This window comes from Rhinatrema bivittatum, chromosome 4 (assembly GCF_901001135.1).
Source record: "Rhinatrema bivittatum chromosome 4, aRhiBiv1.1, whole genome shotgun sequence".
Lineage (NCBI taxonomy): Eukaryota > Metazoa > Chordata > Amphibia > Gymnophiona > Rhinatrematidae > Rhinatrema > Rhinatrema bivittatum.
Window position 1 is genome coordinate 468,232,023 of NC_042618.1, and position 17,571 is coordinate 468,249,593.

The 17,571-nt window shown below is 44.2% G+C and overlaps 1 protein-coding gene across 7 annotated transcripts in view; it reads right to left on the minus strand.

Annotated features, from left to right (window-relative positions):
- The window catches only part of CNOT2 (CCR4-NOT transcription complex subunit 2), a 246,074-nt gene that overhangs the window by 129,535 nt on the left and 98,968 nt on the right, over positions 1-17,571 (minus strand). For all 7 annotated transcript variants that reach the window (XM_029597190.1, XM_029597192.1, XM_029597193.1 and 4 more), the window contains one exon: positions 1,052-1,124. In XM_029597190.1, coding sequence (XP_029453050.1) covers positions 1,052-1,124 — 73 coding nt within the window. The remainder of the gene's footprint in view (positions 1-1,051; positions 1,125-17,571) is intronic.

Consider the following 17,571-nt stretch of genomic DNA (forward strand, 5'->3'; position numbering starts at 1 on the left):
CAGTGAGCACAGAAAATGTTGCTACCTTCAGAGAACTACTGTCTACAAAGGTAAATAATTTTCCAGAGATTCACACTAAATGGGATTAGCAAACTGATGTCTTACAGAAAGGCCTGAAAACCATAAAGGCAACATCCTAACATTAAAAAAGGCCTATTTTCAGAACACAAGTGAAATAAGATCAGCCCTGTCTCCAATAGGGTGCTTTTTATTGTGAACTTCTAGAAGCCACGGATAGAAGCGGATTAAAAAAAAGACAACCCAGGGCGCACAGCTGCTGTATGAAAAGGTATATTCAACTGAAAGTTGCAGCTATACAGACACAGGAAGGATAGTTTTCAAAGGGACTTCTGCAAGCGAAACGGTGCTTTACACACAGAAATGGCCATTTTTAAAACTGCTCATCCGATTGGCAGATCAGCTTCCGTGCGTGTTTCATAAATGTACCCAGACCGAGCAGGGCAGGAGCGGGGGAGGGCTTGCACTCATGTGCACACATTTGCATTTCCTAAAGTATGGGTGCAAACTTTCCTGAAAAATGTCTGCAGCTGTAATTGGGTGCAGGATAATGTTCCAACATTTGAAAATTGGGGTAACTTTATGTGGGCTGTTACCGAATTACCCGCATGGTGTAGAGCTGGATGAAGCCAACTACAGCAACAATCCTGAGATGGGGAAATACCTGAAAAAGCCTAATGACACAGAGCAGGGCACAAGTGAAAGAAATGCGAAGCAACTTTACAACAAATGGCAAAAGATAACCGAATGAAAAGAAGAGGAGCCGGGGGGGGGGGGGGGGGGGGGGGGGGGGGGGGGGGTGGACAGGAACAGACCGCTGGAGCAAAAGGATGGGCCCCAGGGCAGGACAGACCCTAAATGCTAGAGTGCCAAGTTGGAAGAGCTTCTTGCGTTGACACATGACAAGTCACATGACTCTTCGATGTGAACCCATGCAGAACACTTACCTGTGAAGCACAGGTTCTTAATGACTGGAAATTAGCATTTCAAACATTTCTAAACAGACATGTTCCAGAATGAGAGAAGTTCTTACTTTGTTGCCCGTATAAGCTTGCCCCAAACTGAGACAGCTGCCCTGATGAAGATGGTGATGGAGATGCCAGCATCTAAACACAAAGAAAGCTTTGTTGGTAAAGAGACACATACTTTAGCAGCTTTGCCCTGTATTTTCTCGGACACTCACATCATACAAAACATGTCATTGCCACGGACAAAGGACTGGCTCAGTGCCCAACCGGCTTGATGAAGGAAAGCACTTAAATTAATTATTTTTCTAACAAAGCGCATAAAAGGCAAGGATATAAAACAAAGCACGAGGTAAGCATCTTCTAAGGAGAGAGCATTTACTGTTATTAATACCACAATGGTACTTTTAGCTTGACAAATTAAAAAAAAAAAAAAAAAAAGATTTCATTTTCCCTGGTTAAGTGGACAATGATTAGTAAAAGGTAAAATTTAAAAAGCCTTCAATATAAAATGACACAAAGGTCCATTAGTAGAGGTCTATTAGCATATATTAAAATTAGGCTGTGTTTCATGGAGTACTGCTTTCATTAAGGCAGTGCCTGTTACGTAGGCGTAGCGAGACGGCACAGGGCTTGACAAGGTTAAATAGGTGACCACAGTCTGACTGGAGTGCACAGGGAGGGGTGCTTTCATGGCAGGCGTTCAGCGTTGTACGAAGCTTCACCAGCAATGGGTTTCTGTATAACACTCCTGTGTGATTTTCACTGGGCAACGATTTTGTACAAATGAGCACATTAAGCATAGGAGCTCTCATGCTTATATTTTCCCAAAAACGTTATTTAAAAAAAACCAAAACAGAATTTCTGATGGGGACAACAATGCTAAGATGCTAAATAGAGCAACATTTCTGATAACCCATAATTAGCTTTGTAACTGATTTTTGTAAGGGTAGCTTTTGCTGTTAGGGCCAAATAAAAGGTTTGCTGTCCCATGCTGTCATGGGACTGTCCGTCTGGCGTCGGAGGCGGAGCTTTCCAAAGCTCTGTGCGGCTGCGCGTATCTGTTCCTGCACAGAAAGTCAGAATCTCCTTAGTCTGTATTGAGGAAGTAAGAAAGGCTGTCCTGGGAGGTGGGGGATCAGCATGGCTAATTCATCCTGCTATCTACAGAAACACCGTTTATGGTAAGCAAACTTGCTTTTTCCCGTCGATAGCAGGACTGAATTAGCCATGCTGTCATGGGAGTCCCAAGCTCCCAGTCATGTTAAGTGTTATAGTTTCTCCTTTTTTTTTTTGCGTGACTTACTTGGCGTGGACAGCCGATGTGAAAGTTATAAAGATAAAGTATCTAAGACCGCTCGTCCCAGCTTAGCATCTTGAGATGTTTGCTGTCTAAGCAGTAGAGATGACCAGGTGGCTGCTTTACAGATGTCAAGAGGTGGAACATGACGTAGGTGGGCCAAAGAGGTGGAGATTGCTTGCAGTTGATGAGCATTCAGTTTAATCTGCAGTGCTATGTCCCTCTTGTTGTAACAGAATTTATTTATTTAACACATTTATGTACCGTTTTACCAATCAAAGATTGAACAAAGCGGTTTACAGCCATAAAAATAAAAATAAAAAATAATAATAAATTCAAATAAACTAAAATATAAAAGATAGAATAAAAAATACAAATAATATAAAATCTCTAAAAGGAATAGATCTATTACATTATAAAAAACACAGAGTGAAAATTTAAAGAATTAACGTAAGAAGCTTAAAATAGATAAATACTACAAACGGCTAAATTCCCTGAGTTAATCCACTATTGTGCCTGTTCTGAACTCCCAAAAGCTTCCTTGAACAAATAGGTTTTTAAAGCTCTTTTAAACTCCTTTCTATTATAAATTTGTCTCAAGTCATCTGGTAGAGTATTCCACATGATGGGGCCAGCCACTGAAAAAGCTCGTTGTCTAGTTACATTAAGGGCTGGCATTTTTACTGTGGGAACTTCTAATAAATGTTTTCCCGTTGATCTAAGGTCTCTTGAGGGTTTGTAAACTCGTAATGTAGAACATCCAACTTGAACCTGTATGTTTTGCTAATGGCAGACCAGGAGCATTCGGGTTAAAAGAGAGAAATAGTTGGGATGGTCTTGAGTTCGATTGCGTCCTAGTCTTATAGTTGGAGTAACTTCTCTCGCTCATTGTGGTGTGGTTTTGAAAAAACGTAGGACGTTCTATGGACTGGTTGATGTGAAAGGCTGAGACACCTTCGGAAGGAAGGATAGGTGAGTCCGTAGCACTGCCTTTTGATGGAAGAATTGAAAGTAAAGTTCATAATGCTTGAGTGCTTGTAGTTCACTGACTCAGCGAGCTGAGGTTACCGTAACGAGTAACACCACTTTCCATGTGAGGTATTTCATCGATGTGATATCTCAGATCGAATGTCGGTATATAAAAATAATAAATAGATATGTGTCGAGTCCAATGGTTCGAATGGAGGGAGCATTAATTGCTCTAGGACTAGGTTGAGATTCCAGGCCACTAGAGGCTTGGATATTGGGGGCCAGAGATGATAGAGGCCCCTAGTGAATCTAGAAACCAGGGGGTGTTGGGATATTGGGTGGTGTACTCGGACAAAGGTGGTTGCTAGGCCCGCCAAATATAAGGTGACTAGGTAATCTAGGAGGTCTGTTGGAGCACAGTCAAAGGGGTCATAATGATTAGTGGCGAACCAGGACTCATAACGCTTCCATTTTAATTGGTATGCTTTCCTGGTAGATGCTTTCTGGCCACAAGCAAAATGTTTTGGGTTTCTTCAGATATACCTTGATTCATCAGTAACGCCCGTTCAATCTCCATGCTATCAGATGGAGTGAGTCTTGCATTGGGTGGAGAAGGGCTCCATGCTCTTGGGATAGCAGACTGTGTGTCCCAACGAAATGGGGGTATCAATTGATAGGCGGAAAAGGTATGCGTACCAAGGTTGCCTGGGCCATGCTGGGGCAATGAGGATCAGGTCTGCCATCTCGGCTATGCATTTCTGGATCGTGCGCGTTATAAGTGGGATTGGTGGGAATGCATACATCAGGCTTCCCGACCACGGGAGTAAGAAGGAATCTTGAGCCGTGCGGAGATGACTGGGAAACAGCGAGCAGAACTGAGGTACCTTCGTGCTCTGTTCCGTGGCAAAGAGATCTATGGATGGTGATTGAAAATGTCGTCGGCCGCTTGCTGGTGTAACGACCACTCGTGAGGGTGAAATATTTGACTTAATTTGTCCGCCCGAGTATTGGCTATACCCGGAAGATAGGTCGCTTGCAGATGGATTGCATGACGACTCGCCCAATCCCATATGAGAAGTGTTTCCCTGAAGAGTATCCATGAACCTGACCCTCCTTGTTTGTTGATATAAAACATGGCCACTTGGTTGTCCATGTATATCATGACTCTTCTTCCTTGCAAGTGTGCAAGAAAAGTTTTTAGGGCATATCGAATCACTCTTAGTTCGAGAAGATTGATCTGATATGATTGTTCGCGAGAGGTCCATAAACCCTGCGTTTGTAGGTGGTCGAGATGATCTCCCCATCCCTTGGGGGAAGCATCTGTTGTAAGAACAATGTTGTGAGGTGGCAATGTGAAAGGTGCGCCCTTTTGAAGCACATGTGGTTTTAACCACCAATTCAGATCTATGATCATGTCTGGAGTCCAGTTGATTTTCAGAAACAAAGGTTGCGAGTGTTGTGACCACTGGTGCTTTAGTCCCCCATTGGAGTCTGCGAATGTGAAAACGGGTGTTCGGAACCATGTGAATGGCTGCTGCCATATGACCCAATACAGACAGCATTTGGCGGGCTGTTGGTCGTGCCATAGACCGTAGGTGTTTCGTAAGTGTCTGAACCAGTAACCTTCGGTCTCTGGGTAGAAAAGCTCTGCTTTTGGTCGTGTCCAACAATGCTTCTATGAACTGAGTTGTTTGGGAAGGTTATAGGTTTGATTTTTCGCAAATGATAATGAGGCTAGTTCCTGAAGACACAAAATGGTCCGTTGAAGGTGGGTTAGGAGGGTCACACAATTTGAGGCTACTAGGAGCTAGTCGTCTAGATGGATAAATATTTGGATTCTGAGCTTCCGAAGGTGGGCCACCACCACTGCCATGCACTTTGTGAATACACGAGGGGCTGCTGAAAGGCCGAAAGGGAGAACTTTGTATTGGTAATGTTGTTTCTTGTAGTGGAAACAGAGGTATTGCCATGAAGAGGGGTGCATTGGAATATGAGTGTAAGCATCCTTCAAGTATAGTGAACACATCCAATCGTTGGGTTGAAGAAGGGGAAGAATTGTTTTCAGGGAGACCATTTTCAATTTTTCTCTGACTAGATGTTTATCTCGTGTAAATCCAGAATCGGGCACAGACCTCCCAATTTTTGGGGGATTAAGAAGTAAGGGGAATAAAACCCTGTATTCTGGAGGTTTGAGGGTAATACTCGAATTGCTTGTTGATGTTGAAGGGTTGATATTTCTTCGGTTAACTGAAGATGATTGGCGAACATGCCTGTGCTTGGAATGAGCTGTGGCAGGGAAGGTCTGGAGAGAAAGTGTAGTTGATAGCCCTGATGGACTATTTCTAGAACCCAGCGATCGGTTGTGATTTGTGACCAGGCTTGACTGAATGCCATGATTTTTCCTCCCAAGTCATGGGGGGTGGTGGCCTGGCTGGAGTTAAAAAGAAGATGGGGCTTTCGAGGTAACAGAGGCTGGTTGACTTTGTGGACGCTATGTGCGTGGCCTACCTCGACGTTGTTGGTGTTGGGACAATTGTCAAGGTGGTTGGGGATAAGGAGCTGGTCTATACGACGGATAGGCCCTGAACGGTCGTCTGTGGTACAATGCTCAACGAGTAGGTGCAAAGTATCGGCGAGAGAAGGCACCATATGTATGGGAAGATGTTAAGGCTTGAACTGCCACATTCTGCTCTTTTAACTGAGGAACTGTTTCTTGGAGATGACTACCAAAAAGGTTGTCTCCTCAGCAAGGAAGGTTAGCCAACTTGTCATGGACGTCTTCTCTTATGGCACTAGCCCGGAGCCAAGCCAAACGTCTGGCCGCAATAGCCAACACAGAGGCTCTCGAAGATGTCTCAAAACCTTCATACACCATTCTCAGGAGATGTCAAATGCTTTCCTCCATGTCCTGTAATGGTTGTGGTGATGGAGTCGTGGGATCTGTATCAGGAAGGCGTCCTTTTAGTTGTTGTAATGATTCATACAAATATCGTATGATGTAGAATTGATGTTGATGTATTCGTGCCCCTAGCATTGATGATTGGAAGATCTTCTTTCCAAAGTCATCTAGGTATTTATTATCCTTTCCAGGTAGCATACTGGAATGTAACCTGGATTTTTTGGCACGTTGCATGGCCGACTCTACCACTATAGATGTGTGAGGTAATTGAGGTGACGAACAGAATGCAGATTCTTGCATTCTGAATTTCATGTCCGTTTTTCTAGATACTGGTGTGATCGAGTATGGTGTTTCCCATGATTTTTCAAGTACTGTATCTAAAACTTGATGTGATGAGAGCGCTGATGGATCTGATGGAGATCAAAGATCAAGAGTCCCATCGCTTCTGATCTCGGGTCTGGCATTTTGTAGACTTCCACATTGAGGACCAAGCCCACTTTGTCTATAAATTTGGTGTATGAAAGGTCCTCTGGTGGAGAGTAAGGTTCTTGGGGACCTTCTGCTGGGTCCAACGTGTACCCCGTAGAGGAGCCTGGAGATGATGGAATGGTATCCGGTTGTTTAGGCAATGGAGGGGAGTTGGCAGGCATAGGCAGCATAGGCTGGGGTGAATGCAGAGTTATAAAAAAAAAAAAAAAAAAAAAGACTCAAAACATGGCTGTTTGGTCAAGCTTTTCCCTAATCTCTCATGATCCTTCTCTCTCTCTCACTTCTGGACTAGCTTATTCATCTATTCTAGATGTGCATGCTCGGATCAAGACATAACTTGCTGGCAGCTTTTGTATCGTTCTGTTTTATTTTATCATTAATATCTGTTTTATTATATCATTAATTTTTTTTTTTTTATCACCCCTGGACCTCCCCCCCCACCCCCTCCCATCCCTCCTATTTTTTACCTTTGTCCATTCGTTCTCAGTTTCGCTTCTGTTTTCTTTTCTCTCTTCCAAAGCTTGGTTAGCTCCCCTGTTATGCCTGGAAATGTATTAGTTGTGTGCTCGCCGGAAGAGCCTGTTAGTTACCTGCATTGTTAATCCCAGTTATTTGTTTCCCTGTTTGATGTAATGCATACTTGTATGCGATTCTCGTTTCAATATAAACTGATTTGATATGTCACTTTGGTACATGAATGTCGGTATATAAAAGCTCCAAATAAATAAATAAATAAAGGCACCTTTGTAGGAGTAAGTTGTGGGAGTATTGTTGATATGTCTGGTGAAGGCTGTGGTAGCTGTGGAGACTTTTCACCAGGACTGGCCAGAACCGGTGGAGGGTTGAGTTAACCCAACTGTAGGGAGGCTAAGAAGTCCGAAAAAGCCGATGATAATTGGGTGATGGCTTGTTGCGTCCCTTCTGGTATCTGTGAGTGAATAGGTATTTGAGTAGATCCCTGGGGATGATGTGGAATTGCCACCAATAGTATGTCGGCATCCGGGGCTGTAGGCTGGTGCTTGTGCATCTCCACAGGGTCTCTAATTTCTTGGCGCTTCGTTAATGGTTCCTGTAGCTGAGGTGAGGCGCGTTTTTGTCTGGGGACTGAAGAAAGGTTTGAGAAGACCTGACATGAGGAAGAAGATGAAGGGGAATAGGAAGACACCCCTATCCAGTCGTCTTCTGAATACAGAGGGGATTCCGGATTGTGAGTGTCCAGCAGATGGAAGGATGCACCTGAGCCTGAGGGTGGAGTCTGGTCCTCTGGGCCTGATGGTATGGGTTGCACTTATGAGGTAGAAATCTTGGTGGCAGGATTCTTCAGAGTCATATGTGAAGCATGACCTGTGCCTGCATCAAATGCTTCAAATGATGTTGCATCAATTGAGGTGTCGTAACTCGAATTGGTTGCTTTGATAGTTGCGTTGGCAAGTGCTTTGAGCTTTTAATCGAAGAATGCTTCGAGGGACGCGCTGTTTTTTGCGTCGGTACTTGCGTCGAACCCTGCGTCAAACAGTGCACCGGAGCTTGCATCGAGCATTGATCTAGTGTTTGCTTCAAGCGATGCATCAATGCCTGCGTTGACCGAGGCTTCGGTGGCTGTTCGGATCAACGCTTTTGAGGGTTTTTCGACGACTGCTTCGAGCAGATATGCGTCGAAGGCGCAGCTCTGGTAGGATCGAAGCTCTTTGACGTAGCAGTTTTCGGCGTCGATGCAGACATGGACTCCTCCAAGTCCTGTGGTAGTGTCTCAATTTTTTTCCCTGTTTGCTCACTTTTTGTAGGCCCACTTTTGAGGTGCCCGGTTCTAGGGTCGCTGCCCATCGAAGCAAGGGGCAGGCTGCGACCTCAGCCCCGGGGAGGAGTGGGCCTCCGAGGGGGGGGCGACATGCGCCCGCAATGCTGGCACTTTGCTGTATTGTGCTCTGGGCCTAGGCAAAGATAGCAGGCCTCATGTCCTTCGGTAATGGACATTATTTTGCCGCACGCACACGGCTTAAATCCGGATGGCCGGGGCATCATTTTGGTGCAGTGAAGATCAGTGATCTTCTGTGAATTTCATGGTTCTCAAGGCCCTTTTTTTTTTTTCTCTTGCTGAAGAGTTTCGAAGCTCCGCATGCATTCCCGCTCGCGGAAAAGACAGACTGAGGAGATTCTGCCTTCCTGTACGGAAACACATGTGCAGCTGTACAGAGCTAAGCTTTGTATTAGCTTTGGAAAGCTCCGCCTCCACCTCCAACGCCAGACTGACAGTCCCATGACAGCATGGCTAATTCAGCCCTGCTATCGAGAGGAAAACTTCTATTTAAAAACTGGAAAAGGGGTACACTGATTTTACTATGAGTAAAATTGACTTTATAATCTGCATTCTAAGGCACATGTTTACTTCATATATTATTTTAGGCCTGCCCCGTTTAGAGATCTGTTCAGGAAAGCACATTGTTACTGCTGGTCACCTACAGACTAACACAACCCCTCAGTATTCATATCTCAGCTGTCCATGGACAGATGTCCAGATCTTGGGCAACTATTGTATCTATTGTACAACTGCCATCCAGCTTTATGGATGCAGACCACATGTCTGCTCAGTTTGCTTGTCATGCCAGGTACCAGACCAGCACCTCAATGAATTCAAGCACCGTCTGGAAGACATAGAAAGAACAGATGCATTCTGATAGCTGGCTCTAGAAAGCAGCAGAGAGATGAGCAAAAAGAAATAAAAAAACAACATAAAACTAATGAGTGAATAGTGCATCAGTTCAAAAGTGTACCCAGAGCCTATGTAAAGAGGCAGAGATGCTCAGGAGCTTTCCATCCCTTACTAGCAAGTCCTACAGTCATTTTATAAATCCGATAAAAAGCATCAAAAGCCTGTAAAGAATTGGTAAACTGACTGCCCCAAGATCATTGACAGTTTTCTCTAGTGCCTCTGTGCTACATTATGAATTGGAAGGAAGAAATACAAATACTTTTATTTGAACACAGAAAGGGTTTAACAATAATATCTGTATAGCTCTACGAATGAACATAATACTGCATGAAATACACCCTAGGGTAGTGGTTCCCAACCTGGGTTCTGTGAACCCCTAAGGTCCAGACCATAACAGAGGGTCTGCAAACTGTAAAAAAGAAAAAAGCATGCGCAAAGAAAAGACCCAAGAGGCCACCACTGGATCCCATCCCATGGCGGCCACGAAAGGGGAGGCGCTGGTGTCCAAAGTGTGAAGGAGGCCACAAGGCCGCCAGCAGTCTGAGTGAGGAGCAGGCCGCGAGACACCCTCTCTCCCCCTGCAGACTCCAGGAAAATAAGGACAGGCCATGTGACAGAGAGGACATATGAGCATATGTGTCTGAGAAAGAGCTTATTTGTTTTATTTATTTATTTACTTTTATATACCGGTGTTCGATTTTACATATCACATCGGTTTACATTTAAATGTGAATGAGAGAGAGGGAGCTTGTATGTTTGTGTGTGTGTGAATGAGAGACCATGTGTGTCGGAGAAAGAGGGAGCATTTGTGTGTTGCATGTATGTATGATAGAGGGAGCATGTATGTGAGAGACAGCATGTGAATTTGAGAGAGAGGGAGTGTGTGTGTGTGAGAGCATGTGTGTGAAAGCCATGTGCGTATGAGAGGGAGCATTGATGTGTGAGCATATGTGTGACAGAGGGAGTGTGTGTGTGTGAGAGCATATGTGTAAGAGAGAAAGGAAGCATTTGTGCATGGGAATATAACAGAGGAAGAATGTGTGTATTGGAGAGAGCGCGTTTGTGTGTGAGCACATGGTTATGATAGAGGGAGCATGTGTCAGTATGTGTGTATGAGAGAGAGGGAGCATTTGTGTGTGTAAGAGCATATGTGTATAAAAGAGGGAGCATTGTGTGAGAAAATGTGTATAAGAGAGGGAACCTGTGTGTGTGAGAGAGAGAGAAAATTTGTGTGTGAGACCATGTGTGCATTAGAGGGAAAATTTGTGTGAGGATAAGTGTGTATGAGAAAGAGCATGTTGTAAGAGAGATGGTGTGTATATGTGTGTGAAAAAAGGAGTAGATGAATGAGAGAGCATGTATGTATAAGAGAGGAAGCGTTTGTGTTTGTGGGAGCGTATGTGTGGGTGTGAGAGGGATCATGTGAATGAGAGAGCATGTGTATGAGAGCATTTGTGTATGAGAGACTGAGAGCATGTGTTTATGAGAGAAAGTATGTGTGAGAACATGTGTATGAGAGAGAGGAGAATGTTTGTGAACCCACTTTCCCACCCCTACTAATCCACAGCAATCTCAGGATGATTGGAAATCAAAATTTCCCAGGTATGGAGAATGGGGAAATTTTAAATCCTTATTTGTGTTATTTGATGTGTCTGATGTTTTGAAATATTTTATTGTTGTTTGGGAAATTTTAAAATAATTTCTATGAGTTTTAAATTATTGGATGTCATTTTTGAATTATTATTTTTATTAGTATAGTTTTGATAGTGTATTTCTTGATTGTATTATTTGATGTTTTATGAGGAACAGCAATGTTTCTGTTTTTCCATTGTTGCAATGCATCCAGAGTCTGGCTTCTTGTGGTTTCCAGTTCAGTTTTTGTCTGCACATTTGTATTTATACTTTTGGTCTCTGTATTCTGTATTTGGCGAGGGTCTGTCTGTGTTCTGCATGTGCGACTTAGGTGAGGTATTCTACTAGCATGTAGTTTCTAAAAAGGAATCTATAATAGCGTGACTTGTTCTGTTTTTCTAATAGGAGGTGTATTGGTATTTTAGGGCCTGCTTTTTCATGGGTTAGGTTCTTACTGTTTTGAGTCTGGCAGTTGTGTGCTATGGTATGGCAGTTTTTCAATAGGCTCTTTGCAGGATTTTGTATTGTACAAGGCTCCTGGTAGTGGAAAGTGTTTGTGTTAATGTTATTGAGGTGACAACAGAATTTGATTATTATTTTCTTCTGTGATGAATGGTAAGGGGAAATGTTCTTGTTCTGCTCTGCACCCTTTGTTGGGGGAAGTTTCTGTGAACACAATGGATTGTAGAACGTAAGAGGCAGGTTTTATATTGGGATTTGTCCCACTCTTATATGGAAGAATTTTTGATTGATGCTCTTGAATAATGTTAGTAGTCATTTTACTTAGTGGTTGAAAATGGCCAGGGATTTTTATTTTTGTTACTTAGAAGTTTCTTCTGTCTGGAGTTACCACCAAGATGCATACCCAGCACCTTGCAATAATGGTGCAAAATGTGCAAAAGGTTTGTAGCAGTGCCGCTTGCTTTATGAGCGGGGTATCCTGTCTCTGCATATATGGAATTTGGTAGCAGGCAGGTTTGGAGAGAGCCATTGGACCCCTGTCAAGATCAAACTAACAGGGTGCTTTCCCTGTCACAGTTGATTTTCTTTTAAAATAGTAATAATGTTGGGGAGGTGGAGACTAAGAGGGAAATATGTGCACCAAACCTCTCTCTCCACTTCTTCCTTTTGGTGTCTCAAACATTCCTCCCTCACCCTTCCCAATCAGTCTCTCACTCTGTCTTCGATCCACAGCCCATCCCAAGCAGTTCCCTTCTCTCCCTTCACCAGTACCCAAGCTACTTCCGAATAGGGTGGGAGGCTGCCCGCGGTCCAGTCAATACCGCAAGTGCAAAGGCTGCATTCTCCTGGGCCTGCACCTCCAGACAATAATACCTGGAAAAGGTGGGTAAAGAAGACCACGTAGCAGCTCAGCAATTGTCGATGGGAGGCACCATCTAGCTTCCACCCATGACACTGCCTGAGCCCTAGTGGAATGAGCCCTAACCTGAGTAGGTAATGGCTTTTTAGCTTCCACATATGTGGCTGTGACCATCTCCTTAATCCAGCGAGCTATTGTAGCCTGCGAAGCTGGTTCGCCCTGTTTTCCTCCAAACGATCCGTCTTTTGGAAAGGTTTAGAAACCTCCAGATACCCCACAACATGTCTCTTGAAATCCTAGGGGTGCAATAGGCAATATTCTTATGCATCTCTTTCCTTATCGGACGTCAAGGAAATGGACTGATTCAAGTGAAAATCCGAGACTACTTTAGGCAAGAATGAAGGACCAGTACCCAGCTGTATGGCTCTTGGCAAGACAAGGCCCGCAACTCACGAAATTCAACGCGCAGAACATATCGCCACCAGAAACACTGTTTTCTAGGTCAATAACTGCAAGGAAAGGCTATGCAACAGTCGAACATAGGGCCCGCCAAGAAATCCAACACCAGGTTAAGAATCCACAAAGGAACTGGTAACTGCTAGGGAGGACAAAGATCTTTCACTCCAAGAAATGTTCCACATCAAGATGAGACGTTAAGAATTCATCATTCACCTGGCCCCTGAAACAGGCAAGGGCCGCAGACAGATTGCGAGTTTTCTCTTCATTAGCAGCAACGGAATGGAATAAATTGCCAGGAAGTCTCTGTGAGCAGCTAGATTTAAAAATGTTTAGAAAATTGGTGAAAAAAAATATTTTTTGAAGAAGTTTTTAACTGTTTATTTTGTTATATTTTTTGAAAGTCTTTGCATGTGCAAGTTGTGATATTTTAATATTTTTGTGCATGTCAATTTTGTAACCCGCACTGAACATATGATAGGAAATTCCTGGCTAGAAGATATTTTAAATAAATAAATACACAAACAAACAAACCTGTACCTTCAAGGAATTAAGGGAAAACCCTTTATTTAACCCATCCTGAAAAAATTACAAAATGAGAGGGATCTAACTGAATGAGGAAGAACACCTCGATCCTCACACCAAGCCTCAAACACTCGCCAAACCCACACATAGGCTAAGGAAGTGGAGAACTTTCAAGCTCCTAGCAAGGTGGCAATCACTGCAGAAGAATACCCACACTTCAACAAGCGAGCCCTCTCAAGGTCCATATCATAAGACAAAAAGTCAGATCTTCATGACAGACAGGCCCCTGCTGCAACAGATTCTTGTGCGGTGGAAGATGAAGGGGGGTCTCTACCAGGAGTCTTCGCAGATCTGCATACCATGGTCTTCTGGGGCAATCTGGTGCCACCAGGAGCACCATCCCCCTGTGGCCTTCTATCCTGCGAACTATTTTGCCCAAAATTATTATAAGTTATTATTATTTATTCAATTCAATGTTGTCCAAGTTCCATAGTTTCCCTGTTCTCTGTAAGACATTCGTGTTAAGTCATTTCTAAGTTCTATGTAAACCGAAGTGATTAGTAACATTGTTACCAGAACGTCGGTATATAAAAATGTTAAATAAATAAAAAATAAATAAAATGGACCACGGGGGAAAGGCATACAGCAGCTTGTCTTCCAGCATGACATGCATGAAAGCATTGATACTCAAGAACCTCGGATCTCTCCTGCAACTAAAGAATTGAGGAACCTTCGCATTGCGAGAAGTCACCAGCAATCCACCATCAGCTGAAATGCCTCGCCAGACAATACACATTCTCCTGGTTCCAGACTCTCCCTACTGAAAAAGTCTGCTCTTACGTTGTCTTTACCTGCAGCATGAAAGGCTGAGATCTCCTGGAGATGCCCTTCCACCCATTCCATAAGTTAGTCTAATTATTATATCATAATTATATTATGATATCATATTATATCATAATGTATTGCTAATGTTCCACATGTTCATTGTTTCCGCATGTTCATTGTACCACTTGTTTCACTATATCCGCCCCTCGGCGACAGTTCAGTTTCATGTAAACTGGTGCGAGATGTATCCTATACAGGAACATCGGTATATAAAAGCTAAAAATAAATAAATAAATAATTCCTGCAACACTTGCTGGCTTTTGGTTCCTCCCTGTCGACTGATGTAAGCCACCATTGTTTCATTGTCTGACATTACTTGGACCGCTCAACCTTGTTGGTGTACTTGCTGAACTGCAAGTACGCCAACTGGACCGCCCAGACTTCCAGGTGATTGATGCTCCAGAGACTCTTCTGTATTGCAGCATCCTTGAGCCATTAGTTCCTGACAGTGAGCTCCCCAACCCTGGAGACTCGCATCTGTCACGAGTACAAACCAGTCTGGCAATGTCAGGGAAATTCCCTTTCCCAGATGATCTGCTTGCAACCACCACTGGAGGTAGAGCAGATTTCCATCAGCAAGTGGAGCCGAATCAAATAGTCTTGAGACTGCGGATTCCAAAGAGACAGCAGGGATCGCTGAAGAGGACGCATATGCGCTCTTGTCCATAGCACCACTTCCAGGGTTGCCGCCATCAAACCGATTACCTGTAAATAGTGCCACACTTTTGGGCGTATAGTGTTCACGAAAAGACACATCTGCGAGATCAACTTTTGAATAAGAACTTCTGGCAGGAAAAATTTGCCCTGCCTCATGTCAAACAGAACACCCAGGTATTCCAATGACTGAGATGGCTGAAGTCTGCTCTTAGCTAAGTTCACCACCCAACCGAGCTCCTGCAATAGGGAGATCACCTTGCGGGTCACCAGGCGGCTCGTTCCCAGGGACTTTCCCCAAATGTAGGTGTATCAGGATACCATCCTTTCTCAAACAACCTTGTTGTAATGTAACTTTACGAACTATTTGCACTTGTTAATGTTCCATTTCTGTGTTCACACCCCCTGTTATATGTAAACCGGCATGATGTGATTTTTAATCTCGAATGCCGGTATAGAAAAACTCTAAATAAATAAATAAATAAAAATTCTGCCGCCACCACCACCACAACCTTGGAAAAAGTTCTGGGAGCAGTGGCTAGACCAAAAGGCAGTGCCTGAAACTGATAATGGCGCCCCAACACCTCAAAACACAGAAAACGGTGTTCCAATCGGATAGGGATATGGAGATACGTTTTGGACAGATCCAAGGAGGTCAGAAATTCTCCCAACTGCATAGCCATCATCACTGAGTGTAATGTTTCCATGCGAAAATGAGTCACCCATAAATGACAGTTGAATCCCTTGAGATCCAGGATGGGACAAAAGTAGCCCTCCTTCTTGGGAACAATGAAATAAAAGGAATATCACCCTGTACTTTCTTGAGACTTAAATAATAGAACTGCAGTCCTCAGGCTGAGGAGTCTTGATAGCATAGATTCCACCCGGCTTCTTCTGCGGGGAGTGGCAGAGAGACACCATGAGCACCTCCCAAGAACAGTGCGAAACTCCAGAACATATCCTTCATCATATCACCTCCAGGATCCACTGATCCGATGTGATTCACTGTTTTATGTAAACCGGAGTGATTTGTATCTGATACAAGAACTTCGGTATATAAAAAATAAATAAATAAATAAATAAAAATAAATTTTGACCCACCTCTGATAAAAGAGAGTGAGGCGTCACCCTATTGCTTGTTCCCGAGGGTGGATCAGCAAATCTTCATTGTGAGGCTTGGGAGGATCCACCACCCAAGCCCACATCTCACTTGGGCTGTCTAAGATGAAAGTACCGAGATCTGCCAAAAGGCAGAGTCCTCTGAAAGTTTGGCCCTCTGTAGGGAAGAAACCGCTTGGAACCCCCAAGACGACTCCTCATACCAAGGGGGTGCGGTAAGTGCTTATCCTCCGCCAAAAGAGGAACCAGGAATTCGCCCCACTTACTGGCCAGTTTCTCCAACTCGCTCATAAACAAGAGGGAGCCTTTAAAAGGCAATTTCGTAAGATTAGCTTGGGAGGTCGTGTCGGCCGACCAATTTTGTAGCCATAACTGACACCTGGCTGCTATTACCGAAGCCACTTCTCTGGTCTAGGTATGGACCAAATCGCAGCCTGCATCTGCTAAAAAGGTGGCAGCGGGTTCCATAACTGTTCTGGAATTCACTCCAGAATCATCAACCTCCTGAGAGAGAAGCAGACAAGAGCGAGCCACCAGGGAACACAGGAAGTTAACTGCAATGTCATTGCCACTGCTTCAATGCTTGCTTAAGGATAGCCTCAATCCTCCTATCATGCACATCCTTCAAGGCCGCTCCTCCCTCCATGGGGATAGTCGTCCGCTTAGAGATAGCACAGATAAGCGCATCCACTTTCGGAAAACGCAGACGCTCTCTCACCACTGATCCAGGGGGTACAGGCCTTCCAAGGTTCAATCCCTTTGAAATTTGCCTCTGGGGCATCCCATTCAAGATCAATCAATTCTTGAATGACTTCCATAACAGGGAAAAAATAAGAGGCTTTACGCAAGGAAACCAAAATCGGATTTTTCTTTGGCTCAGACATGGAATCTGAACCAGGGACTCCCAGCATCTTCAAAATCTGGGAAATCAAGGCCGGCAGTTCATCTCTATGAAAGAACTGCAACTTAGTCCTATATGGTTCCAGTCCCGGAGGAATTTCCCCATCCTCCAGAGAGTCGGGACCTGCTCATCATCAGTGCCATCTGGATTCCTGTCAGAAACACCTGCAGCTCGAGGTGTACTTCGGGAGAGGCCACCGCCTAAGGATCTGACCTGACAGGATTGGATAGGGCTGAGGACTGCGCCTGAAGAAAGGTAGAATTTTTTCAAGGATTGCAATCCTAAGAAAAGGCAGAAGGATCAATACCAAAACCAGAAAGCACTTGTGCGGGCCCCACTGAACTGCCATCCCCTGCTGAGGAACCAGTCAAGGGAGTTCCAGGGTCAGGCGTCCCTCCAGACAAGTCCTTAACCAGGCCATCATCAGGCTGGGAAGAACCAGGCTTACTAAAATCAGAGGAAGATAATTCACCCTGAGCCTCTAAGCAATGCTAACATGTTAGAGGACACTCCAGGTGAGATGCCCGAACATGACACGCGTCACAGAGAGAAAGGCACTTAGGTTTCTTGGTCACTGGTGCTATTAGTCCATCAATACGCTTAACAGGCGACTGAAGGTATGCGTCCAGCCGATTCCTGATGTAGGCACACAAAAGTTAGGTGCCCCAAGTCTATGCACCACAAAACTAAGCGCACCATTACCATGCCGAACCTGGGCACACAACCAA